This window comes from Peromyscus californicus, unplaced genomic scaffold, assembly GCF_007827085.1.
Source record: "Peromyscus californicus insignis strain IS unplaced genomic scaffold, ASM782708v3 Scaffold_15__1_contigs__length_86483966, whole genome shotgun sequence".
NCBI lineage: Eukaryota > Metazoa > Chordata > Mammalia > Rodentia > Cricetidae > Peromyscus > Peromyscus californicus.
Genome location: NW_026294447.1, coordinates 71,307,259 through 71,333,131, shown reverse-complemented (window position 1 = coordinate 71,333,131; position 25,873 = coordinate 71,307,259). Strand labels below are relative to the sequence as shown.

General features: G+C 45.3%; 2 protein-coding genes and 1 non-coding gene across 4 annotated transcripts; all 3 read left to right on the top strand.

Moving 5' to 3' along the window:
- Window positions 1-514: 514 nt before the first annotated feature.
- On the top strand, window positions 515-8,933 carry LOC128111118 (acyl-coenzyme A thioesterase 5-like). The gene is made up of 3 exons (XM_052739347.1): window positions 515-1,175; window positions 5,112-5,314; window positions 7,178-8,933. Exons 1-3 carry the CDS (start codon window positions 707-709, stop codon window positions 7,781-7,783), a joined length of 1,278 nt encoding a protein of 425 aa, XP_052595307.1. The 5' UTR covers window positions 515-706; the 3' UTR covers window positions 7,784-8,933.
- An 8,249-nt stretch (window positions 8,934-17,182) lies between these two features.
- LOC128111110 (acyl-coenzyme A thioesterase 5-like) lies at window positions 17,183-25,681 on the top strand. Of its 2 annotated transcripts, XM_052739330.1 has the most exons (3): window positions 17,190-17,928; window positions 22,727-22,929; window positions 24,975-25,681. In XM_052739330.1, the coding sequence occupies exons 1-3, from the start codon at window positions 17,460-17,462 to the stop codon at window positions 25,578-25,580; spliced, it is 1,278 nt and encodes a 425-aa protein (XP_052595290.1). In that variant the 5' UTR covers window positions 17,190-17,459; the 3' UTR covers window positions 25,581-25,681. The 2 variants fall into 2 exon arrangements, with proteins under 2 accessions (XP_052595291.1, XP_052595290.1); XM_052739331.1 differs by lacking the exon at window positions 22,727-22,929 and having other exon boundaries at window positions 17,183-17,928; window positions 24,975-25,146.
- Window positions 18,934-19,006, top strand: Trnak-cuu (transfer RNA lysine (anticodon CUU)). The gene has a single exon. It is a non-coding gene; the product is annotated as a tRNA-Lys (tRNA).
- Window positions 25,682-25,873: the final 192 nt, after the last annotated feature.

Below are 25,873 nucleotides of genomic sequence, written 5' to 3'. Positions count from 1 at the left end.
AGGCAGAGGCAGGCGGATCTCTGTGAGTAGTAGAAACTTAGTAACCACTGGGCCATTAGGGTTGAGTAGAGTGAGTCACAGGAGTGGGCATCTCTAGTTTTCTCTTTGAAGGATGGGTTTGGACTTTTTCTTGCATGCTTTGTCTATGGGTTTTTTGAAAACAGGATCTCTCTATGAATTGCAGACTGGCTTGGAATTGCAGTGTTCCTCCAGTTTTTTGAGAGAGGTTTGCTTTCCGCAACTAGATGACATGTGACCAAATATTGGGCTCACTCCAACTTGGACTTTCTAAACTTCAAAAACTGTAAGACATAAATCTCTTTTCTTTATAAATTACCCAACCTTATGTATTTCTCTAGAGAAGCAAAAATAGCTTAAAATAAAAGTAACACGGTATTTAAAAGTTTTTTTTTGTTGTTGTTGTTGTTTATAAAACAAAAACTGCTACTGAATCCACGCAAAGGCCGGACTTTGCCTCAATTTTATTTACCTAGTGTCCTCAACACCACGTGCTCAGAATCCTCTGCCCTGGCTCAGCCCCACTGCTACTTTGACCTCTCCTGTCACCCGGGAGACATCAGCCCGATTTCTGTCCTTTTCGTATTCGGGACGAGACCCGCCAGGTCGGCTCCACAGCAGGCCAGGCTCCTCTCGGGACCCGCGTGCCCTTCCCGGTGACCTGCAGCCTCTGAGCTCCCAGCTCCCCATGGCGGCGGCGGCGGCGACGCTGAGCCTGGAGCCCGCGGGCCGCAGCTGCTGGGACGAGCCGCTGAGCATCGCCGCGCGCGGCCTGGCCCCCGAGCAGCCCGTCACGCTGCGCGCCGCCCTGCGCGACGAGAAAGGCGCGCTCTTCCGCGCCCACGCGCGCTACCGCGCCGACGCCCACGGCCGGCTGGACCTGGCGCGCGCGCCCGCGCTGGGCGGCAGCTTCGCGGGGCTCGAGCCCATGGGGCTGCTCTGGGCCCTGGAGCCCGAACGGCCTTTCTGGCGCCTGCTCAAGCGCGACGTGCGGACGCCCTTCGTGGTGGAGCTGGAGGTGCTGGACGGCCACGAGCCCGACGGCGGCGGGCGGCTGCTGGCGCGGGCGGTGCACGAGCGTCACTTCATGGCTCCCGGGGTGCGGCGCGTGCCCGTGCGCGAGGGCCGTGTGCGCGCCACGCTCTTCCTGCCCCCAGGTGAGCGGCCTCCCTCCTGTGCTTGCAGCCCGGGATGCTTCGTGGGGGCGGTGCCTGGGCCCTTCTTCCCTGGCTCCTGTTGTGCCCAGTTCATGACCCCCAGAGAGACCACCAAGGACGACTGTACCAGAATGCAGAAGCAAGGTTTATTTCCCTTACAAGTGGCGACAGGGAACTCATCTCAAGCACTCACTGGCCGAAGCGCAGTGAGGCAGGGAGAAGTTACTCTTTTTTGGGGGAAGTTAGTTTTTATAGGCAAAAACCATAAAATTTCTTAGAGAGGAGGGGGTTAGTACGGGTCCATCCTTGATTGGTCCAGTTTTTCCCGGGCCTGGACTTTGTCTTATTTCAGCTTATCTGTTTGCCCTGTCAGGAATTTTACAACCCATCTCCAGGGTCTGGTCATGTTATCTCTGGAGAGGGGCATCTTGTGGGTAAACAGTCACCACCAGACATCCTGACTTTGTTCTTTTGAAAACACCTGACTTCACCCTCTCCAGGAAGGGGGAACTGACTCAGTTCTGTTTATTTTTAAGATATCTCTTCCCTCAGCTCTTTTGAGTTTCTGGGGGAACTGTGTCTGGGTCTTTGGTGGGGGTCTTCCATTCCCCCCTTCTATTGGCCCTAGAGGGGCTCAATCATGGGCCCCTAACTTGTTCTAACTTAAGAGATTCCCATGTTCTCACTTCGGGGTCTGCAGATGACTCATATTCAGTGGTCCTGAGTTGAGTATAACCCCATCGTACCATGAGTTGTGTGGTGCCCAGCCTCTGTTTCATAAATTGTACTAGTCTGTTAAGGATACAGGGCCCGAAGATAAGTAAGATAATAAGAATCATGGCAGAGCCTATTAGACTACAAATTAGTTAAAAATGGCCATTCCCCTGCATTTCAGCCTTATCTGAAGAGGGAACATGGGACGACGTATTCTCTTCTGGAACTGCTTTGAGCTGACATTGGGGCGCAATTGTCGGAGGCCCCCAGAAGACTGAAAAGCTGGTCAAAGACTGGGCAAGGGGCATTTGTCAGTAGCATGTAGCTACCTGACCCCATAGGGACAGGGAAGAATCATGTTAGCTGGGCTGGTCCGCATCAGCTTTTAGCAAGTCTGGAGATCACAGTCGTCTGGAGCAGTGTAGTCAGCAACTGAAACTTGGAGGTGTCTGCCAACCAAGTGGAGATCTGTTGAGACAAATTTAAACTAGGAACAGAAGTTAAAATTTATGAACTTATTTGGAACCCTTAGGTACATACCCTTAGTAATGGGAAAAGCAGGAGTCTCAAGACCTCAAGAGAGGAAAAATACCATCTTTAGGAATACTTATCTGGGGTCCTTTCGACCTCTGTGAAGTGGATGTAGGTTTTATGACTCTTTTGATCCTTTGAGGCCTACTTACAAAATGACATAAAAGTTTTAGATACATTAGTATTACCAATCTGTACTGAAATCCATATTGTAGACAAAGCAGGTAATGGGTATCTGTAAAACAGCAGAAGTGGACTCATACCTTTGAGTCCCAACAAGAACTACAGATTTGGGTTAAAAGCATGTGCATTTTTCTTCTGTCCAGAAAGCCAGGTATAAATTGGCCAGAGATTTTTGACCTGATGAGAAGCACTTTTAGGTTTACATTTAGATATATTTAGATGACATCTAAAATGTTGAGCTTGTGACTGAACAGGCACTATGTCTGCCTGCATGCTGGCATGCTTACAGCCATGACAAGAATGGACTAAATCTCTGAAACTCTAAGCAAGTTCCCACAATTAAATGTTTTCCTTTATAAGAGTTGCCATGGTCATAGTGTCTCTTCACAGCAATAAAAACCCTAACTAAGAAAGATGCGTACCTTGAAAATTACAAGCCTTGGGCTGCAGAGAGGGCTCAGCAGTTAAGAGCATTGGCTGCTCTTAGAGGGTCTGTGGGTTCAATTCTCAGCATCCACACGGCAGTACACGACTGTCTAACTCCAGGTATAGGTGATAGAACTCACTCTACTGGCATCCTTGGGTACCAGGCACACAACTAGTACACATATATGCATGCAAGTAAAACATCCAGTCACATAAAATAAGAAAAAATTTTTAAATATTTATTTACATATTATGTGCACAGAAGAGGGCACCAGATCTCATTACAGATGGTTGTGAGCCACCATGTGGGAATTGAACTCAGGACCTCTGGAAGAGCAGTCCGTGCTCTTAAACTCTGAGCCATCTCTCCAGCCCCAAAATAAGAAATTTTTAAAAATAATTTTTAAAAGCTACAAACCTTGGTACAGAATATGCAGACATCACCTAACAATGTAGAAGTCCTTTAAAGATTTCTTTTACAGGTAAACCAATGGTAGGCTGCTGTGGAATAATCCTTCTGTACATTGTGAATATGTATTACTCTCATTGGTTTAATAAAGAAGCTGACTGGCCAATAGCTGAACAGGATAAGGTAGGACAGTCCTTCAAAATTCCCTGCTTCACAGGAAACTCTGTCAGATATGGTAGGCCAACAGGTCAGAGGTGGATGCCCCATCATTGCAGAGGATCCTTGGGAGACTGTCCAGGCAACCAGCTGTTTCTGTCATTTCTCACATTTTCTTGAAAATCACTTGCCTGCACTTTTTGCTTATTCAGGTAATATTGTTTCCTTCTCAGGTATTTGATGGAGTTAAAGACGAGATAGTTATAGTTATAATTATAGTTTTCCTTAGTTATGATAAAAGATAAGTTAGATATAAACCTTTGGACTCACAAAGATAAGATAGGAGATAGAGTATTTTATTTAATTTTGTCAAATACAATCAGACATTATAACTGTAATTCTTACTTGATAATTGTTTTTGTTGTATATAGTTTTTCTATACTAAGGGTAAAACTTTCCTTTTTAACTAGACAAAAAGGAGGAAATGCTGTGGAATAATCCTCTTGTACACTGTAAAGATTTGTCACTCAAATTGGCTTAAGAAAATACTGATTGGCCAGTAGCCAGGCAGGAATCTTACATGGTACAACTAAACTAGGGATGATGGGAAGGAGAAGGGCAGAGTGAGGAATCACCAGCCAGACACAGAGGCACAGGAGATGAACATGCCATGCTACTAAAGGTACAAACACATGGCAGGGCATAAATGAGGAATATGGGTTCACTTAAAATGGAAGAGCTAGTTAGTAATAAGTGTGAGCTATTGGGCAAGCATTTATAATATACAATTCGCCGGGCAGTGGTGGCGCACGCCTTTAATCCCAGCACTCGGGAGGCAGAGTCAGGCGGATCTCTGTGAGTTCAAGGCCAGCCTGGGCTACCAAGTGAGTCCCAGGAAAGGCGCAAAGCTACACAGAGAAACCCTGTCTCAAAAAACCAAAAAAAAAAAAAATATATAATATACAATTCATATTAAGCCTCTGTGTGGTAATTCTGGAAGTGGTATTTGGGAACAGGTAGTCAGTACATTAAACTTCCATTTACACTAGGCTTTGATAACTTAATAGTTGAAAAATCAAATAATCATATTTTGATTACAAGCATCAAAAACAGACTTGGGGTGGTTTAAGTAGGAAAAGAACATATTGGAAGGGTTATAGATGTAAGAAAACAATTGATAAATAATTTGGAAATTTGGGACCAGCAAACTGAGAGGATCCAAGGAAGGTTGAACAAGGAGCCATGCATCTAGTCCCAGCACCCAGACAGCAAGTGATATCCATAAAGATGGGCACTCAAGAGTTACCAGGGACTCAGTGCAAATGCTGTTGAACTGACTAAATGGTAGACTGCCACTCCCTCTCCTTTACTCAGAAGCCCTGGGCTGCTCAGACCAAGGAGGTCTTCTCTCAGTAGGAAAGGAGGTTTGGATTCCCATAACTCCCCTTCCTTGCTCCCACTTAAATGAAAATGAACTCTAAAATTCATTAGAGGACTATTGTTTTTGTTTTCCTAAGGAAATGGACCCTTTCCTGGGATTATAGACATTTTTGGACTTGGAGGCGGCCTTCTGGAGTATCGGGCTAGTCTGCTGGCTGGGAAGGGTTTTGCTGTCATGGCTCTGGCTTATTATAAATACGATGACCTCCCCAAGAGCTTGAAGATCCTTCACCTGGAGTACTTTGAGGAAGCTGTGAACTACCTGCTCAGGCACCCTCAGGTTGGCTGTTATTTTTGTCTCTTGGTTTAGAAACTATGTTCCTAAAACACACCCCCACACACACCAAGGTAAGCCTATCAACCCAGTTGCTCAGACATTGTGAGACAATCCAATCTTCATTTTCAAAGTAGAAAGAAAAGCAAATTTCTCAACTGGAAGAAGTTTCAGGGCATTGATCTGGTCAGGCAGTCTGATGACTGAATACCTCAGATAAAGGGAGGTATTGTGGTTTGTCTGGAAAGGGAGCCTCCTGGGACATGGACACATTTGGCACATAGTGGAAGATGGCAGGTTGGACAGGTGTCTCAGCCTTTAAGATCACTTGCTGATCTTCCAGAGGACCATGGCTGGGTTGCCAGTACCCAGGACAAGTGGCTCATAACTGCCTGTAACTCCAGCTCCAGGGAATAGATGAGTATAGCTGTGCACACAAAGACATAGATGGAGAAACACACACACACACACACACACACACACACACACACACACACACACACACCTAATTAAAAAAATCTGGCTTGGCTGAGGGATATCACAGCTGGGCTGGGGCCCTGAGCGGCATCATTGCTTTGCTTGAGTGTGTCTCCAGCCTCTGGTTTTGTCCTGAGCACCAAGTGGCTCACACTTGTGAAGCCCTACAGGAGGACCTACCCTTAACTGACAAACATCCTTCACTGGGCAGACAGTAGAGGAGTGAGTCAGGGCTACAAGTGAGGAAGACAAAATCAGGTCCACGTGAGGTCAGAGTGGAGTGTGGGGCAAGGCGGGGACCGATGTGGAAAACAGAAAATCACATTCAGTGTGAACAAGGAAACAAAGAGGCCACTCATGAAGCCCAGCAGAAGTGAGAGCTGACAGGAGGAGCCTCATTTTGCAAGGGTTGAAAGATTCCCTGTAAGAAGCAGTAGAGTCCTTGACTGGGTGGTTCTGGTTTTGTAAACATTTCAGTGAAAGCCTAGTAGTGTTCCTACAGAGTCCCACTGCCTCACTCTACAATCATGAAACAGTGTAACTTCAGTAGCCCTGTCCCCACTCTGCAAAGTCTATCACTGGTTTTGAATTTAAACAAAAAGTCTTCAAAGTCTCATTCCCCTCAACACTCTTTTTAAAAAACAAGAAACTCTTTGTTTGAAGCATCACTTTCTTCCCCAGTACCTACACGTGCATCTTGAACTCTTGCTCATAGCCAGAATCTTACCTCACTTTACCAGGATGCTTATTGGATGATCATGAAGTCATGTGAATGTAGAGCCCACCACTGTAAATTCATCACAGATAAAAAAGAAAAGATTTTCCTGCCTTTTCCACATGGTATTGCAGAATATTCCTTTCCACTGTGTGAAGATATGCCCCTGTGATTGGTTTAATAAAACCTGAATGGCCAATAGCTAGGCAGGAAGAGGTTAGGCAGGACTTCTGGAGATAGAGAGGTCTTGGGGAGAATAAAGTTAGAATAGCCAGCCAGGCACAGAGGAAGCAGGATGGGCAGTACAGAGTAGAGGTAACCAATCCATGGAAAGGAACATAGAATAAAGCAGACAGGTTAACTTAAGTTATAAGAACTAGTTAGGAACAAGTCTAAGATAAGGCCAAGCATTCATAATTAATAAGAAGTCTGTGTGGTTATCTGAAAGCTGGCAGTGGAGGGGTGGGTGCAGAGAAAGAGTACTTACACCATGGGACATAGAGGTGAGCCTCATCTTACCACGAGGGACCTCATCTGAAGAGACTTTATCACCTTTCAAAAGCCAGGATGGTGCAGAGGGAGATTCAGGCTCAGGCCACCTTGCATCCATAGGTTGTCACCACTGTCCTACCCTCCAGATGAACTCATTCCCTTTCTTCTCTCTGTCTCTTTCTTAGGTCAAGGGACCGGGGATTGGCCTGCTGGGGACTTCCAAAGGGGCTGAACTCTGCCTCTCCATGGCCTCTTTCCTGAAAGGAATCACAGCTGCTGTCATAATCAATGGCTCTATGGCCAATGTTGCTGGAACATTATACTATAAGGATGAGACCCTGCCCCCTTTGGGCAGTAATCTAAATCGAATCAGGGTGACCAAAGATGGCCTTAAAGATACTTTGGATGTTCTGAATTGCCCTTTAGAAGGACCTGACCAGAAGAGCATCATCCCTGTGGAAAGGTCAGACACGGCCTTCCTGTTGATTGTAGGTCAGGATGACCAAAACTGGAAGAGTGAGTTCTATGCCAATGAGATCTCCAAACGCTTACAGGTCCATGGGAAGGAGAAGCCCCAGATCATCTGCTACCCAAAAGCAGGGCACTATATTGAGCCCCCTTACTTCCCACTGTGCAAGGTGGGCATGCACGCCTCCTATAGCATGCCTGTCATCTTTGGAGGGGAGCCCAGGGCTCAAGCCATGGCCCAGGTGGATGCATGGCAGAAACTCCAGACTTTCCTCCACAAACATTTGGGTGGTAAAGAGGCGACAATCCCAGCAAAACTGTGATTTTTTTTTTTTGAGTAGTGACATTTCTGATCCCTCCTGAGAAGGGCTGCCACTGTTAGGTTGTGTATGCATTTTTTTCCCCTTTAATAAAGTCTTGAAGCTATCCCCACAAAGGTTTTATAGACTGTCTTCCTTATTGGTTGGAGGACAGAGTGAGCGGTTCCTACTTTCTTACGGTGCGGAGGATGGAACCCAGGGCTTTTGCATGGTAGGCTAGCACTCTGCCACTGGGCTGTCCCACTCTACCTTAGAGGGCAGCGATTTGAAAGAAACTTGAGAGGTTGAGAAGCATGTTTGCTCCCTGGTACAGCATGCAGCAGGCAACTTCAGTTCCAGGATGAGAAGTGAGGAACATGGACCAGCACTGCCTGCGATATAATGCAGTCAATAACTATTTGCTAAAGGATGGTTAATAAACACATCTTTGTCTACAAGAAAGCATATGCTGTAGCCCCTTGTGTTTGTGGGTTCCACACTGCCGAGTCTACCATCTGTGGATTGAACTCATATGAAAACAGCACTGTGTCTATACTGAACGTACAGGGGCCTTTTAGGGCCATTAATCCTTAAACTTGTTGTAACTGAAAAGGAACTATTTGTACAGTGTTTGTGTTCCACTTAGGGACATAAATATGGTGGATGTGATCTTAACATTTTAAAGATTTTCAGATTACATGCCAATTCCACCCCACTATATATCAAGTACATGAATCACTGCAGTTTTGGAGTCCAGGTACCAATCCCCCATGAATGCCAACTAAACAACTGTACTATCAAAATCATTATAATATCTGATTTGAGTTTCTCTTCTTAGAATGGAAGTCATAACACTTTAGTTACAAATAATTTACTAGTTAAATATAAAACTGATGAAATACTTAAAGCTGATAAACATCTACTTTTGTGATATCTTTTCAAATGAATAAGGAGTCTTCTAGCAAAGAAACTATTTGTGTTCCTGTTAATACTATAGTCACACAGCTTTAGTGTTTCAACAGTTAATTAAATATTTAGATTGGGAGTATGTGATTTTTAACAATGATAATTATAAAATATGTAAAAATGAGACAACCTATTATAAATAGCTCAATAAACCTACATGTGTCTTAAGCCCTTAACTGTATATAAAATAAAGTGCCTTAATTTATTATGTTCTGATTCCTTAATTTTACTTATTTATTTTATTTTGATTTTTTGAGATAGGGTTTCTCTGTATGGCAGCCGTGGCTGTCCTAGAACTCACTCTGTGGATGAGGCTGGCCTTGAACTCATAGAGATCGGCTTGTCTCTACCTCCTGAATGCTAGGATTAAAGGTTTGAGCCACCACTGCCCTGCTCTTAATTTTTTTTTTAAAAGGCAATCGAATCCTGATATATAATTTCCTTTTGACTCTCAAAAACATTGGATGTTTGTTTTAGCTAGAAGTTCTCCTGTGTCCTACCCAGTCCTGCAGCCACTCAGAACCAAGTAAACACATAGAGGCTTATATCAATTACAAATTGCATGGCCATGGCCTATGGCTCCGTTTTCTTGCTAGCTGGATCTTATAACTAAACTCGGCCCATTTCTATTAATCTATATGTCATCACGTGTTCTGTGGCTTTACCTGTGTGCCATTACGTGCTGCTCCTTGGATGGTGGGATGGCGTCTCTTCCGCCTCTGCTTTCTTCTTGTCTCTTTCCTAGATTTCACGCCTGCATCTAAGCTGCGTTTCCATAGGCCAAACAGCTTTATTTATCAACCAATCAGAGCAACACATACTCATAGCACACAGAGAGACATCCCACAGCAGTTTGTTACAGTTTCAACAGGAGTATCCTCCATGGTTACTTTGTTAAAGATTTGGTTGCCAGCGAACTGGCTTTTGGGGATGATCATATCTTTGACACTCTGACTTAATCAATGAATTGATCCTTTGTTGGATTACTGATGCAATGACATCACTGGGAAGAGGGACCCCACTGGAGGAAGTGTGTCACTGGAGGCACTCCATGAAAGGACGCAGCTTGTCCTGGCCCCTTGGTCCACTCTCTGCTTCCCTAGCATGAAAGCTTTGTTCCTGCACACCCTCCCTCACGATGCGCTTGCTCACAGGCCAAGAACCCATGAAGCCAGAGATTACACCAACACCTCTGAAATCAGGCCAAAATTAATTTGCCCTCCTTTTAATTTGTTTCTCTAAGGTTTTTGTCACTGAAATAAAAAGTGTCCCCTCTGTTCATCACCAACCATGTGCTTCTCACTGAGTACTGGGCAGTCTGTAGGGCTAATATGCTCTTCATTCTACAGGTAAGGAAGTGCATCATGCAGAAGTTTCTAACACAGTCAGTGTGGAGGTGTGCTCAGTGCCCGCCAGTCTCCCCTCTCTGTATGATGCTCCATTCCTTAAATCTGTCGTTCCTCATTGTATGTGGTCACAGAGCCGTTTGTCCATCCACTTCTGCCACAGATCACAAAGCCCAATAGAATGCACATCTGTGTGAAGTCACCCACGCCATGCTGTGAATTGCCTAAAGCCTGTTCAGATGCTCCACACAACAGTAACCAAAGTCCCGGGGAAGAGAGGACTGACTCTTCTTTCGCTCCAGCAAACTTGTTACAGAATTTCTGGAATTGTGGCAAGTTACAGGAGGAGCATGCTAAAAGACACTGTGTGTAAAGATGTGTGTAAAAGCTATCTAAAAGAGTGGTTCAGGAAACATGCTTAAGCCCTGGATCTTGCCAGGCATGGTGGCACATGTCTATAATCCCAGAATTCAGGAAGATGAGGCAGGAGGATCGCTGGGGAGAAATACACGGATGACAACCTGTCGCTAACTGCACACAACCTTTGTTAGTAGTGTGTGTGTGTGTGTGTGTGTGTGTGTGTGTGTGTGTGTGTGTGTGTGCGTGTATTCCCTTTGCTCTATTTTCCTTTTAAATTAGAAGTTCCAAAATAGGCAGAAAAGAGAAAGAGAAAAGGAGGAAAGTGTAGGCCTTGGAAAAGTATAATAAACATGCTCAGTTGAAGAACAGAAATAAAGCTTTCAGTTTTTGGACGTTGGAGCAAAGTTGTTTCCCTCTATCCTGAATGCTCAGTAACCTAAAGTTAAGCCCAACATTGACATGCCTGAGTCCCATGCATTTACATAAGGCAGATACAGTTGCCTCCATGCCAAGAATACAGCCTTGTAGGTCGGAAAGAAGAGAAAGAGACACCTGAACCCTTGCAACTTGTTACTCAGGGGGTCCAATGGGGCAGATACAAGAACTGAACATTTAAACCATGCTGCATTCACAGAGCTGACAATCTGAGAGAACAATGGATGGGCATCCTAAACTATCTTCCACCTCATCTGCATGCTGTGGATATCACTCTGTATAAATAAAATGCTGATTGGCCAGTAGCCAGGCAGGAAGTATAGGCAGGACAAGCAGAGAAGAGAATTGTGGGAACAGGAAGGCTGAGCGAGGAGATAATGCCAGCCACTGCCATGAGTACCAACATGTAAGACACTGGTAAGCCATGAGCCATGTGGCAAGGTATAGATTTATAGAAAAGGGTTCATTTAAGATGTAAGAACTAGATAACAAGAAGCCTGCTGCGGCCATACAGTTTATAAGTAATATAAGTCTCTGTGTGTTTACTTGGTTGGGTCTAAGAGGCTGCGGGACTGGCGGGTGAGAGAGATTTGTCCTGACCGTGGGCCAGGCAGGAAAACTCTATCTACATCTGCAACCATCAGATCATATAGGGATGGGGAACAGAAGCAGTGGATCACAAAAATTCAGTCTTGCCCTCTGGCCAGAGGATCGACTCTTCTCTCAGACTCTACTTTTCTCTCCATACCTTTGCTCTGTGCAGCAGGGGAAGGGCTTGTATCCACCAAAGTCACTGAGTCCTGCCTTCCCCAAGTCAATGTGGGTGATTAGATTCAAGGCTAACTCAGAGGCAACAAGCCATCAGAAGTTTGTGCGTGATATGATGCAGTGTGGGTGAGCGGATCCTCCCCATGAATGAAATGCAGACATCTCTTGAAATAGAGAACATGATGTGTATTTCCAAATCCCATGCAAAGCAACAACTGGAAATTTAGTCTTTGTTTATAGGTATAAAGACTATAAGACTATTAGGAAAACCAACACGGGAATCTGAAAAGACACAGTGAGCAGACAGAACCACAGACGGAACAGTTATCACATATCCAGCGACCAAAGACAGCTTAGAAAAATGTCCTCACTAGCATGCTCAGACTTGATATCTGAGAGTACTGTATCCCAAGTTAGAAAAAAGAAATATATAACCTTAGAACTTTTTCTAAAGATCACCATGTAGAAAATATATTACAAAATCAAGGCATGGGCTACAATGTAGAAAATACATTTAAAAACTCAGGGCAAGGACCATTACAAGGCACACCCTGATCTACATGTATTCTGGAGTAGCTGCAGGTGAACAAGCCCTGAGACACTGAGGGTTCACTCAATTCTAAGAATTTAGGATGAATGGAAACATGAAAAGGAAATAGAAAACCACCAGAGCTGCTAGTGATTTGCACTCAGGAGGCATGTGGTGTGTTTCAACAAGCCTGGTTCTGATGTGCCAGAACTGAAGCCAAAAGTGGTGTATTTTAAAAATGGCAAGAAGGAGTCACACCATACAACAGGGCCCACATGGGACATTTATTGAGGGGAGGGGAGAGAAGGAGGCAGAGGATAAACCCTAGGGACAAGAGCAAAGGAAGAGAAAGAGATATACAATAGGTAGGCAAGGCCTGTCTTTTAGTGCCTGAAGCTGAGGGTATAGTCTGTCAGGACCCTAAGGGCAGGCCAGTACAGATGCCTAAATGCTAACAAAAAGTGGTAGGTACCAGGAGACCCAAGATAGAAACAGAGGGTTCCAGGATTAAACAGGATATAATTTACTGGAACTTAACAGACAGAAATGTGTCTTGAGCAGCAACCTGACAGGGAGACTTTTGCATCCAATCACAGGATAAAGGTTCATGGCTTACATTTGGTAAAGGTGGGCCATGAGAACTGGAATGTACCTAGTCTTCTCTAACTTAATGTCAGTTAAAAACAATCTGGGTGGCTCTGATGCAGACCCCAGCAGCCAGCCAGCAAGTGAGAGACCTGTGGGCAGGTGGCACCACCATCATTGTTACCCAATGGACTGGGTTCCCATAAGACATACTCTGCCACCCACCCCCACCTACCCCAGCATCCTCCCCACATGCACCCCTCTCCTCCAACATCAGCAAACCCTCCAGACACAAGAGCCACCCACACCAGCTGGAAGAACAGGTGAGTGAATGGTCTCCCAGCTAAACTGCCCCAATCTCTAGGCCCTAAGCCCCAGGGTATATCCTGTGCCCCTCCCCATCCCACCTCAGCCCTAGCAAAGCAGCTGGGACCAGCCCCCAGCTCTGGTGGAATCCCACTGCTCTGGTGCAGACCCAGCAACAGGCCAGCAGGTGAGATCCTGCAGGCAGGCTGCACCACACCACTGCCACCCACTGGACTCTGTTCCCACAAGAACCACTCTGCTGCACAACCACACCTACCCCAGCATCCTCCCTGAGCACAGCACTCTATGGCAACATCAGCAACTTACAGGCACAAATGCCACCCATACCAACTGGAAGTACAGCAGCCCCTATAGGCACAAGCACCACCTATACCAGTTGGAAGAGGAGATGGTAAGCACCAGTCTAAGAATATATACAACAACATAAAGGGCAATATGCCACCACCAGAACCCAGTGGTCCTACAACAGCAAGACCTGAACATCTCAACGCAGATGAAGCAGAAAAAAAAATGACCTTAAAAATAACTTGATGAGATGATAGAGGCCCTTACAGATGAAATGAAAAATTCCCATAAAGAAATTGAGGAAAAGAAAAAACAAAAAATTGGAAGAAATCAATAAATTCCTTAAAGAAATCAAGAAAAATATCAAACAGGTAAAGGAAATAGTTCAAGACTTGAAAATTGAAATAGAGGTAATAAAGAAAACAAAAAATGACAGAATTCTGGAAATGGAAAACCTGAGATGTGAACAGGAACTACAGATTCATACATAACCAACAGAATATGAGAGACGGAAGACAGAATCTCCAGCATTGAAGATACGATAGAGGAAATAGATTCATCGACCAAAGAAAATGTTAATTCCCAAAAACTCTTAACCCAAAACATCCAGGAAATCTGGGATACCATGAAAAGACCAAACTTAAGAATAAAAGGGATAGAAGAAGGAGAAGAACTCCAGCTCAAAGGCACAATAATACATTCAACAAAATCATAGACAAAAACTTTCCCAACCTAAAGAAGGACATGCCTATGAAGATACAAGAAGCTTACAGAACACCAAATAGACTGAATAAGAAAAAAAAAGTTCCCTTCCACATGATAATGAAAACACTAAACATACAGAATAAAGAAAGAATATTAAGAGATAAAAAGGAAGAAGGCCAAGTAAAATATAAAGGAAAACCTATCAGAATTACACCCAACTTCTCAATGGAGACTCTGAAAGCCAGAAGGTCCTGGACAGACATTTTGCAGACACTTAGACATCAGGAAAATGCAAATCAAAATGACTCTGAGACACCATGTCAGAATGGCTAAGTCAAAAACACTGATGGCAGCACATGTTGGAGAGGATGTGGAGTAAGGGGAACACTCCTCCAATGCTGGTGGGAGTGCAAACTGGTACAGTCACTTTGGAAACCAATATGGCAGTTTCTCAGAAAAATGAGAATCAATCTACCTCAAGATGAAGCTGTAGCAATCTTGGGTATATACCCAAAGGATGCTCAATCATACCACAAGGACACTTGCTCAACTAGATATACAGCAGCATTATTCATAATAGCAAGAACCTAGAAACAACCTAGATGTCCCTCAAGTGAGAATGGATAAAGAAAATGTGGTACATTTACACAATGGAGTATTACTCAGCCGTAAAAAAAAAAAAAAATGACATCATGAAATTTGCAGACAAATGGATGGAATGAGAAAAAAATCTGAGTGAGGTAAACCAGACTGAGAAAGACAAACATGGTATGTACTCACTCATAAGTGGATATTAGGAGTAAAGTACAGGATAACCACCTACAATCCACAGCCCCAGGGAGGCTAGAGAACAAAGAGGGACAAAAGAGGCATGCACGGATTTCCCGGGAAGGGGAAATAGAAGAGATCTCCTGGTTACACTGGGGGCCGGTTGGGGGGATGGAGGAATGGATCTTGAGGAAGCAGGTTGGGCAAGCTGGGTGCAGGAGGCAGTTTGCAGGTGGGATTCAAGGCTAGGGAGAAACTTGACACCAGGGAAACTCCCAGTAATCCACAAGGATGACCCCAGCTAAGACCCCTAGCAAGAGTGAAGAGGGTTCCTGAACTGGCCATCTACTGTAATCAGATTGGTGACTACTCTAATTGTCATCACAGAGCCTTTATCTAGTAACTGATGGAAGCAGATGCAGAGATCCACAGCCAAGCACTGGGCTGAGCTCTGAGAGTCCTCCTAAAAAAGGGGAGGAGGGATTGTATTAACGGGGATGGGAGTGTGGGGGGATTAAGATCATGACAGAGGAACCCACAGAGACAGCTGACCTGAGCTCATGGGAGCACATGGACTTTGGACCTACAGTTAGGGTACATGCATGGGACTGACCTAGGCCCTCAGCATGTGTGTGACAGTTGTGTAGCTTGGTCTGTTTGCAAGGCTCCTAGCAGTGAGATCAGGCCTGGTCTCTGGCACTTAGCTGGCTTTGGGGAACCTGTTCCTCATGGTGGATTTACCTTGTCCAGGCTTTATACAGGGGGAGGAGCTCAGTCCTACCTCAACTTGATGTGACTTGCTATGCTCAAACCCATGGGAGGCCTGCCCCTTTCTGAATGGAGACAGAGGAGGAGTGGGTGGATGGGGAATGGGGTATATTGGCCTCGGGGGACGGGAGAAAGAGTGGGAGGATAGTAGGGAGGGGAAACTGTGCTTGGTATGTAAAATAAAGAAAAAAAGAGAGATAATTAAAAAAGAAAACAATCTGAGCACCAGCAGATGGTACATGCTTAGCTCACTGTCTCAATGACTTTGTTCATCCTAAGTGCTTGGGTTATGATAGAATAATCTATACAAGGTAGCAGGTATAACCAAGATACCGATAATAACATCAGGCTGCATCCCCACAATCTCACAAAGGATGACGCTGGTATGTACAGAAAAGTTTAGATTGAAGGGCTTTGCAATAACATGAAACTTTAAAAATTCCCAGGGGAAGCCAGGCAATGGTGACACACGCCCTTAATCCTAGGACTTGGGAGGCAGATCTCTGAATTGGAGACTAGCCTGGGCTAAGAGTGAGTTACACAGAGAAACTCTGTCTCAAATAATCGAAAGAAAGAGAGAGAGAGAGAGAGAGAGAGAGAGAGAGAGAGAGAGAGAGAGAAAGAAAGAAAGAAAGAAAGAAAGAAAGAAAGAAAGAAAGAAAGAAAGAAAGAAAGAAGGGAAGAGAAATCTTTGATCTCTTTAGGCCCCGGGGAGTGTGCCCAGAATTGGAGTTGTGGAATCCTAACGTCTTTTTTCTAACTTGTGATGTGTACACAGGTGCACCTCATTTTACCTTCTACTCTGCCCACTAAAGGCCTCAACAATGGAGCCCCAAGATCTTGGACTGGAATACAGAAACTTTAAACATTTTCTCATCATAAATTAAGATTCTGGGATATCTCATTGCAGTAAAGCAAACTAAACAATTATCTTTTGGAAAGAGAGGAAAAAAAAAACAAAAAACAAAAAAAAACCTCTGGGGCAGAAGAGTGGCCCCTAGGGTCTGGGAGTGAGAGATCTGCTCTGGATCTTGTCCTGATAAGGATACGCCCACGTGATTGTGTGTATAAATTCTCTTTACACAGTCGACCTATTCTTTTCCTATCTGACTTTGCTATATTTCAAAGTGTCTGTCAAATCTTGTGTGGTAGAAACTTAGTAACCACTGCGCCAGTATGGTTGAGTAGAAACTTAAAGAAGACTCTATACTGGTAAATGGAGTGAGTTACAGGAGTGGGCATCTCTAGTTTTCCCTTTGAAGGATGGGTTTGGCCTTTTTCTTGCAGGCTTTGTCTATGGGTTTGTTGAAAACAGGATCTCTCTATGTATGCCAGACTGGCTTGGAATTGCAATGATCCTCCTGTTTTTTGAGTGCTGTTTGCTTTTAGCACTGGATGACATGTGACCAAATATTGGGCTCACTCCAACTTGGCCTTCCCAGGCTTCAAAAACTGTAAGACATAAATCTCTGTTCTTTACAAATTACCCAACCTTATGTATTTCCCTAGAGTAGCAAAAATAGCTTAAAATAAAGGTAACACGGTATTTAAAAGTTGTTTTTTGTTGTTGTTTAAAAAACAAAAACTGCTACTGAATCCACGCAAGGGCCGGACTTTGCCTCGATTTTATTTACCTAGTGTCTACTGATCCTCAACACCACGTGCTCAGAATCCTCTGCCCTGGCTCAGCCCCACTGCTACTTTGACCTCTCCTGTCACCCGGGAGACATCAGCCCGATTTCTGTCCCTTTCGTATTCGGGACGAGACCCGCCAGGTCGGCTCCACAGCAGGCCAGGCTCCTCTCCGGACCCGCGTGCCCTTCCCGGTGACCTGCAGCCTCTGAGCTCCCAGCTCCCCATGGCGGCGGCGGCGGCGACGCTGAGCCTGGAGCCCGCGGGCCGCAGCTGCTGGGACGAGCCGCTGAGCATCGCCGCGCGCGGCCTGGCCCCCGAGCAGCCCGTCACGCTGCGCGCCGCCCTGCGCGACGAGAAAGGCGCGCTCTTCCGCGCCCACGCGCGCTACCGCGCCGACGCCCGCGGCCGGCTGGACCTGGCGCGCGCGCCCGCGCTGGGCGGCAGCTTCGCGGGGCTCGAGCCCATGGGGCTGCTCTGGGCCCTGGAGCCCGAACGGCCTTTCTGGCGCCTGCTCAAGCGCGACGTGCGGACGCCCTTCGTGGTGGAGCTGGAGGTGCTGGACGGCCACGAGCCCGACGGCGGCGGGCGGCTGCTGGCGCGGGCGGTGCACGAGCGTCACTTCATGGCTCCCGGGGTGCGGCGCGTGCCCGTGCGCGAGGGCCGTGTGCGCGCCACGCTCTTCCTGCCCCCAGGTGAGCGGCCCCCCTCCTGTGCTTGCAGCCCGGGATGCTTCGTGGGTGCGATGCCTGGGCCCTTCTTCCCTGGCTCCCACGCTCACCAGGGGCCCTTAGAGGTCAGGGGCCCCTGGAAAAGCCTTTCTGACTTGGGTTCATGGCTGGGGGAGTCCTGAACTGCAGGTCAACTCAGGAGCAACATCTGAAGTTGCTTAGGCAAGCAGAGGCATCAGGGCTCGCCCAAGCCCCCTGAACTAGAAATCTTCTCTGTGATAGTACGCCCCCCGGGTGCTTGTGCACGGGTTCACGTTTAGCATCCGCTGTCCTAGAACAGTCCTTCAGGCAACATGGGCCAGCGCAAGCACTGGGGAACTTTCTAACCCTGCAGGACTTGAGTGCCCCTCTGAGTCCAGAATCTGAACGTCTGTGTCGGTGATGCTGAGGTAACCCCCAGTGTAAAAGAGCCACACAGCTCTGAGAGGAACTTAAGTTCAGTGACTCACAGAGAGATGTGTAGCTAGAGTTTTCCTGCCTGGCCCACAGTCAGGACAAATCTCTCTCTCCCGCCAGTCCCAAGCCGCTTAAACCCGATCAAATAAACACAGAGACTTATATTGGTTACAAACTGTATGGCCGTGGCAGGCTTCTTGTTAACTGTTCTTACAGCTTAAATTAATCCATTTCTATTAATCTATACCTTGCCACGTGGCTTGTGGCTTACCGGTACTTTACATCTTCCTTATCCTGATGGCGGCTGGCAGTGTCTCCCTCCCAGCTTCCTGTTCTCTCAATTTTCCTCTCTGTTAGTCCCGCCTATACTTCCTGCCTGGCCACTGCCAATCAGTGATTTATTCATTGACCAATCAGCAACACATTTGACATACAGACCATCCCACAGCACCTCCCCTTTTCTTTTCTTAAAAAGGAAGGTTTTAACCTTTACACATCTCCAAAGTCAGCTTGGTATATTTGGGAATTTGGGCGTAGCTTCTCTTACTACTTCCTGTTGGAGGGGGGCGCTGTGCCCGGCTAGCTCAGTCGGTAGAGCATGAGACTCTTAATCTCAGGGTCGTGGGTTCGTGCCCCACGTTGGGCGCCAGATATTGGTGAAATTATCAAGGCCACTCCACGTAGTTAAAAGGAGATTTATTTAATGGCGTAACTTACAAATTAAGGAATAGGTAGGTCGCGGAGTCTGGGGAAGGTGTATCACCGTCCAGCGGTGTTCTCTGGAGCTCTGCTCGGTCCACCTCTCCAGTCCAGGGTCCCGCAACAGAGAGAGCGCCCGCTGATCCAGATCTCGGGTCCCCCGGCGCCTCCCTTGGCCCCGCCTTGTAGGCGTGACAGTTGCTGAAGTCTCAATGGGGGTTGGAACTTCCAGATCAAAGCTGGAATGGCTACCCACTACAGAGATGTTCTAGGGGATTTGGCCAGGGATGATCATGACACTCTGAACTGATGAAATGCTGATAAAAAGCATTTCAGAGGTCATCCTAGGATAAGGATGCTGTATTTCTTACACAACAGTTAATCTGTGGTGCTGCACGTTTTGATGGCCCCAATATTGCTGTAGAAGATGGTTGGAATGTACATGGCTCTGGCAGACAGCCTTGAAATAGGATAGCGACATATTTATGCAGTAATGAGGAAAAATCCATCAGCACTAAAGGGCCTCTGATAAGAGATTTCCAGATCCCTTTCCTTGACTTCCTGATGGGCATCTGTGTTTCCTTCCTATTCTAAGTCTGTCAAAACCTAGTATCCTAATTAGGACACTGTTTTTAAAGTTCAGAGCGTCTTGGGGCCACTAGACGTTAAATCTGGGGTTCACTACCACTGTTTATTTTCCAAGGTCCATTTTTCTACCCTCTCCTGATTGTAACTTGCAGTCAAGTAAGTTTTCCTCATCATAGACCCTTTGATCCTGTAATCTGTCAGTTTTAGGGTATGAGCTCTTGCAAGCTATCCACTTGTGTGTGTTGGGGGGGCGGGGGGATCCCGACGGTGTCATTAAAACTATTATGGAAAAAATGTGTATCTTTATTGAGGTGGAGGCTGAGTCAGAAAAGACAAATTGTGAAGGACAAATAAAACAAATACTAAGGCAGACAAAGTTCAAAGGAAGTCGGGGTGGAGGTGAAGTGTTAGGATTTAGGATGAACACAAGTTAAAGGCTAGCCTGGGCTATAATCATAACTTTCAGATAACCCTGAGCTACAGAGTAAGACCCTGTATCAAAATAAATAAGAGGAAGTGATGGTGCTTATGGTATACATCAAACACATATGATCAGAATCCAGAATTTGATATGGAAAATTAATACAAGTTGATAAAGACATAACACATCATAGGAAGAGAGGTAAACAATTTTAACTGTCCTGGACATATTATCCATGGTAGCTCTGCTACTGCCCTAATATTCCAAAAGTAATCTGGTAACTTTGTCTAGTAAAAGTCCAGAATCTTTTAGGAAAATGTAAATAAACATGGTGTAAGTTTGACTGTTTGATGGCGTGGTGGTTTGAATAGGTATGGCCACCACAGACTCACGTTTGATCACTTGGCACATAGGGAGGGGTACTTTTAGGAGGTGTGGCCTTCTTTGAGGAAGTATATCACTGGAGCGGGGAGCATTGAGGTCTTATATGGTCAATCTATGCCCAGTATGGCACACAGTCTCCTTCTTCTGCCTTCAGATCAAGATATAGAACTCTCAACTCCTTCTCTAGCCCTATGTCTGCCTGCATGCTGCCATGCTTCCAGCCAAGACAACAATGGACTAAATCTCTGAAACTGTAAGCAAGGCACCACAATGAAATGTTTTCCTTTACAAGAGATGCCATGATCATAGTGTCTCTTCACAGCAACAGAAACCCTAAAAAAGATGCCTACCTTGAAAATTACAAGCCTTGGGCTGGTGAGATGGCTCAGGGGTTAAGAGCATTGGCTGCTCTTAGAGGGTCTGTGGGTTCAATTCTCAGCATCCCCATAGCAGCTCACTACTGTCTAAATTCAAGTATAGGTGATCAAACTCCCTCTTCTGGCATCCTTGGGTAGCAGGCACACAAGTAGTGCATATATATATATATGCAAGTAAAACATCCAGTCACATAAAATAAGAAATTTTTAAAAATAATTTTTAAAAGTTACAAGCCTTGGCACAGAATATGCAGATACTACCTTACAATGTAGAAGTCCTTTAAAGATTTTTTTTACAGAAAAACCAATGGTAGGCTACTGTGAAATAATACTTCTGTACACTGTGAATACGTACTACTCTGATTGGTTATTAAAGAGGCTGACTGGCAAATACCTGAAGAGGATAAGGTAGGACAGTCCTTCAAAATTCCCTGCTTCACAGGAAACTCTGTCAGATATGGTAGGCCAATAGGCCAGACTTAGATGCCCCATCATTACAGAGGAACCTTGGGTGACTGTCCAGGCAACCGCTGTTTCTGTAATTTCTCACATTTTCTTAAAAGTCACTTGCCTGCACTTTCTGCTTCCTCAGGTAATATTTCCTTCTCAAGTCTTTGACAGAGTTAAAGATTAGATAGTTATAATTATAGTTTTCCTTAGTTGTGATATAAGATAAATTAGATATAAACCTTTGGATTCACAAAGATAAGAGATAGAGTATTTTATTTAATTTTGTCAAATACAACCAGACATTGTAACTGTAATTCTTACTTGATAACTGTTTTTGTTGTATATAGTTTTTCTATACTAAGGTTAAAACCTTCCTTTTTAATTAGACAAAAAGGGAGAAATGCTGTGGAATAATCCTCTTGTACACTGTAAAGATTTGTCACTCAAATTGGCTTAAGAAAACATTGATTGGCCAGTAGCCAGGCAGGAATCTTACATGGTACAACCAAACTAGGGATGATGGGAAGGAGAAGGGCAGAGTGAGGAATCACCAGCCAGATACAGAGGGTACAGGAGATGAACATGCCATGGTACTAAAGGTACCAATACATGGCAGAGCATAAATGAGGAATATGGTTTAACTTAAAATGGAAGAACTAGCCGGGCAGTGGTGGTGCACGCCTTTAATACCAGCACTCGGGACACAGAGCAAAGAGGTTCTTTGTGAGTTCTAGGCCAGCCTGGTCTACGAGTGAGTTCCAGGACAGGCTCCAAAGCTACACAGAGAAACCCCATCTCAAGAAACCAAAAAAAAAAAAAAAAAAAGGAAGAGCTAGTTAGTAATAAGTCTGAGCTATTGTCCAAGCATTTATAATATACAATTCATATTAAGACTCTGTGTGGTAATTTTGGAAGCAGCTTCCAGGTATTTTGGAACAGGTAGTCAGGACATTAAACTTCCATTTAGAGTAGGCTTTGATATCATAATAGTTGAAAGGTCAAATAATCATATTTTTATTACAAGCATCAAAAACAGATTTGGGGTGGTTTAAATAGGAAAAAGAACATATTGTAAGGTCATAGATGTAAGAAAACAATTGATAAGGACTTTGGAAAATTGGGACCAGCAAACTGAGAGAATCCAAAGGAGGTTGAACAAGGAGCCATGCATCCAGTCCCAGCACCCAGACAGCAGCTGATATCCATAAAGATGGGCACTCAGAGTTGCTGGGAACTTGGTGCAAATGCTGTTGAGCTGACTAAATGGTAGACTGCCACTCCTTCTCCTTTCCTCAGAAGCCCTGGGCTGCTCATATATAATATCCAAGGAGGTCTTCTCTAATGTAGAAAGGAGCTTTGGATTCCCATAACTCCCCTTCCTTGCTCCCACTTAAATGAAAATGACCTCTAAAATTCATTAGAGGACTATTGTTTTTGTTTTCCTAAGGAAATGGACCCTTTCCTGGGATTATAGACATTTTTGGACTTGGAGGCGGCCTTCTGGAGTATCGGGCTAGTCTGTTGGCTGGGAAGGGTTTTGCTGTCATGGCTCTGGCTTATTATAACTACGATGACCTCCCCAAGAACGTGAAAATCCTTCACCTGGAGTACTTTGAGGAAGCTGTGAACTACCTGCTCAGGCACCCTCAGGTTGGCTGTTATTTTTGTCTCTTGGTTTAGAAACTATGTTCCTAAAACACACCCCACCCCACCAGGTAAGCCTTTCAACCCAGTTGCTCAGACATTGTGAGACAATCCAATCTTCATTTTCAAAGTAGAAAGAAAACCAAATTTCTCAGCTGGATGGAATGTCAGGGCATTGATCTGGTCAGGCAGTCTGATGACTGAATACCTCAGATAAAGGTAGGTATTGGGGTTTGTCTGGAAAGGGAGCCTCCTGGGACAAGCGCACATTTGGCACATAGTGGAAGATGGCAGGTTGGACAGGTGTCTCAGCCTTTAAGATCACTTGCTGATCTTCCAGAGGACCATGGCTGGGTTGCCAATACCCAGGACAAGTGGCCCATAACTGCCTGTAACTCCATATCCAGGGTATAGATGACAGTCACCTGGCTTCTGAGTAGAGTTGTGTATACACAGACAGAGAGAGGGAAACACACACACATAAATACACACATCTAATAAAAAAAAAATCTGGCTTGGCTGAGGGATATCACAGCTGGGCTGGGGCCCTGAGCAGCATCATTGCTTTGCTTGAGTGTGTCTCCAGGCTCTGGTTTTGTCCTGAGCACCAAATGGCTCACACTTGTGAAGCCCTACAGGAGGACCTACCCTTAACTGACAAACATCCTTCACTGGGCAGACAGTAGAGGAGTGAGTCAGGGCTACAAGTGAGGAAGACAAAATCAGGTCCACGTGAGGTCAGAGTGGAGTGTGGGGCAAGGCGGGGACCGATGTGGAAAACAGAAAATCACATTCAGTGTGAACAAGGAAACAAAGAGGCCACTCATGAAACCCAGCAGAAGTGAGAGCTGACAGGAGGAGCCTCCTTTTGCAAGGCTTGAAAGCTTACCTGTTAGAAGCAGTAGAGTCCTTGTCTGGGAGCTTCTGGTTTTGTAAACATTTCAGTGAAAGCCTAGTAGTGTTCCCACAGAGTCCCACTGCCTCACTGTACAATCATGAAATAGTGTAACTTCAGTAACCCTGTCCCCACTCTGCAAAGTCTATCAATGGCTTTGAATTTAAACAAAAAGTCTTCAAAAGTCTCATTCCCCTCAACACTCTTTTTGAAAAATAAGAAACTCACCGGACGGTGGTGGCGCACGACTTTAATCCCAGCACTCAGGAGGCAGAGCCAGCGAATCTCTGTGCGTTCAAAGCCGGCCTGGGCTACCAAGTGAGTTCCAAAAGAGTGCAAAGCTACACAGAGAAACCCTGTCTCAAAAAACCAAAACAAGAAAAAAAGAAAAGAAAAGAAATTCTTTGTTTGAAGCATCACTTTCTTCCCCAGTACCTACACGTGCATTTTGAACTCTTGCTCATAGGCAGAATCTTACCTCACTTTACTAGGATGCTTATTGGATGATCATGAAGTCATGTGAATGTAGACCCCACCACTGTAAATTCATCACAGATAAAAAAGAAAACATTTTCCTGACTTGTCCACATGGGCTTCTTCTAGACCGTGGTGTTGCAGAATATTCCTTTCCACTGTGTGAAGATATGCCCCTGTGATTGGTTTAATAAAACCTGAATGGCCAATAGCAGGAGGAGGTTAGGCAGGACTTCTGGAAATAGGAAGGTCTTGGGAAAAAGAAAGAGTCACCAGCCAGGCACAAAGGAAGCAGGATGGGCAGTACAGAGTAGAGGTAACCAATCCATGTAAAAGAACATAGAATAAAACAGACAGGTTAACTTAAGTTATAAGAACTAGTTAGGAACAAGTCTAAGATAACGCCAAGCATTCATAATTAATAACAAGTCTGTGTGGTTATCTGAAAGCTGGCAGTGGAGGGGTGGGTGCAGAGAAAGAGTACTTACACCATGGGACATAGAGGTGAGCCTCATCTTACCACGAGGGACCTCATCTGAAGAGACTTTATCACCTTTCAAAAGCCAGGATGGTGCAGAGGGAGATTCAGGCTCAGGCCACCTTGCATCCATAGGTTGGCATCACTAACTGTCCTACCCTCCAGATGAACTCATTCCCTTTCTTCTCTCTGTCTCTTTCTTAGGTCAAGGGACCGGGGATTGGCCTGCTGGGGACTTCCAAAGGGGCTGAACTCTGCCTCTCCATGGCCTCTTTCCTGAAAGGCATCACAGCTGCTGTCATAATCAATGGCTCTATGGCCAATGTTGCTGGAACATTATACTATAAGGATGAGACCCTGCCCCCTTTGGGCAGTAATCTAAATCGAATCAGGGAGACCAAAGATGGCCTTAAAGATACTTTGGATGTTCTGAATTGCCCTTTAGAAGGACCTGACCAGAAGAGCATCATCCCTGTGGAAAGGTCAGACACGACCTTCCTGTTGATTGTAGGTCAGGATGACCGGAGCTGGAAGAGCGAGTTCTATGCCAATGAGATATCCAAACGCTTACAGGCCCATGGGAAAGAGAAACCCCAGGTCATCTGCTACCCAAAAGCAGGGCATTATATTGAGCCCCCTTATTTCCCATGCTGCCAGTCTACCCTACTCAATGCTTATAACAGACCTGTCGTCTTTGGAGGGGAGTCCAGTCCTCATGCCATGGCCCAGGTGGATGCATGGCAGAAACTCCAGTCTTTCTTCCACAAACATTTGGGTGGTAAAGAGGGGACAATCCCAGCAAAACTGTGATTTTCTTTGAGTAGTGACATTTCTGATCCCTCCTGAGAAGGGCTGCCACTGTTAGGATATGTACCCATTTTTTTTGCCTTTTAATAAAGTCCAGAAGTTTTCCACCCAAAGGTGTAATGGACTGTCTTCCTTATTGGTTGGAGAACAGAGTGGTTCCTACATTCTTAGGGTGCTAAGGACTGAGCCCAGGGCTTTTGCATGGTAGGCTAGCACTCTGCCACTGGTCAATCCCACTCTACCTTAGAAGGCAGCAATTTGAAAGAAACTTGAGAGGTTGAGAAGCATGTTTGCTC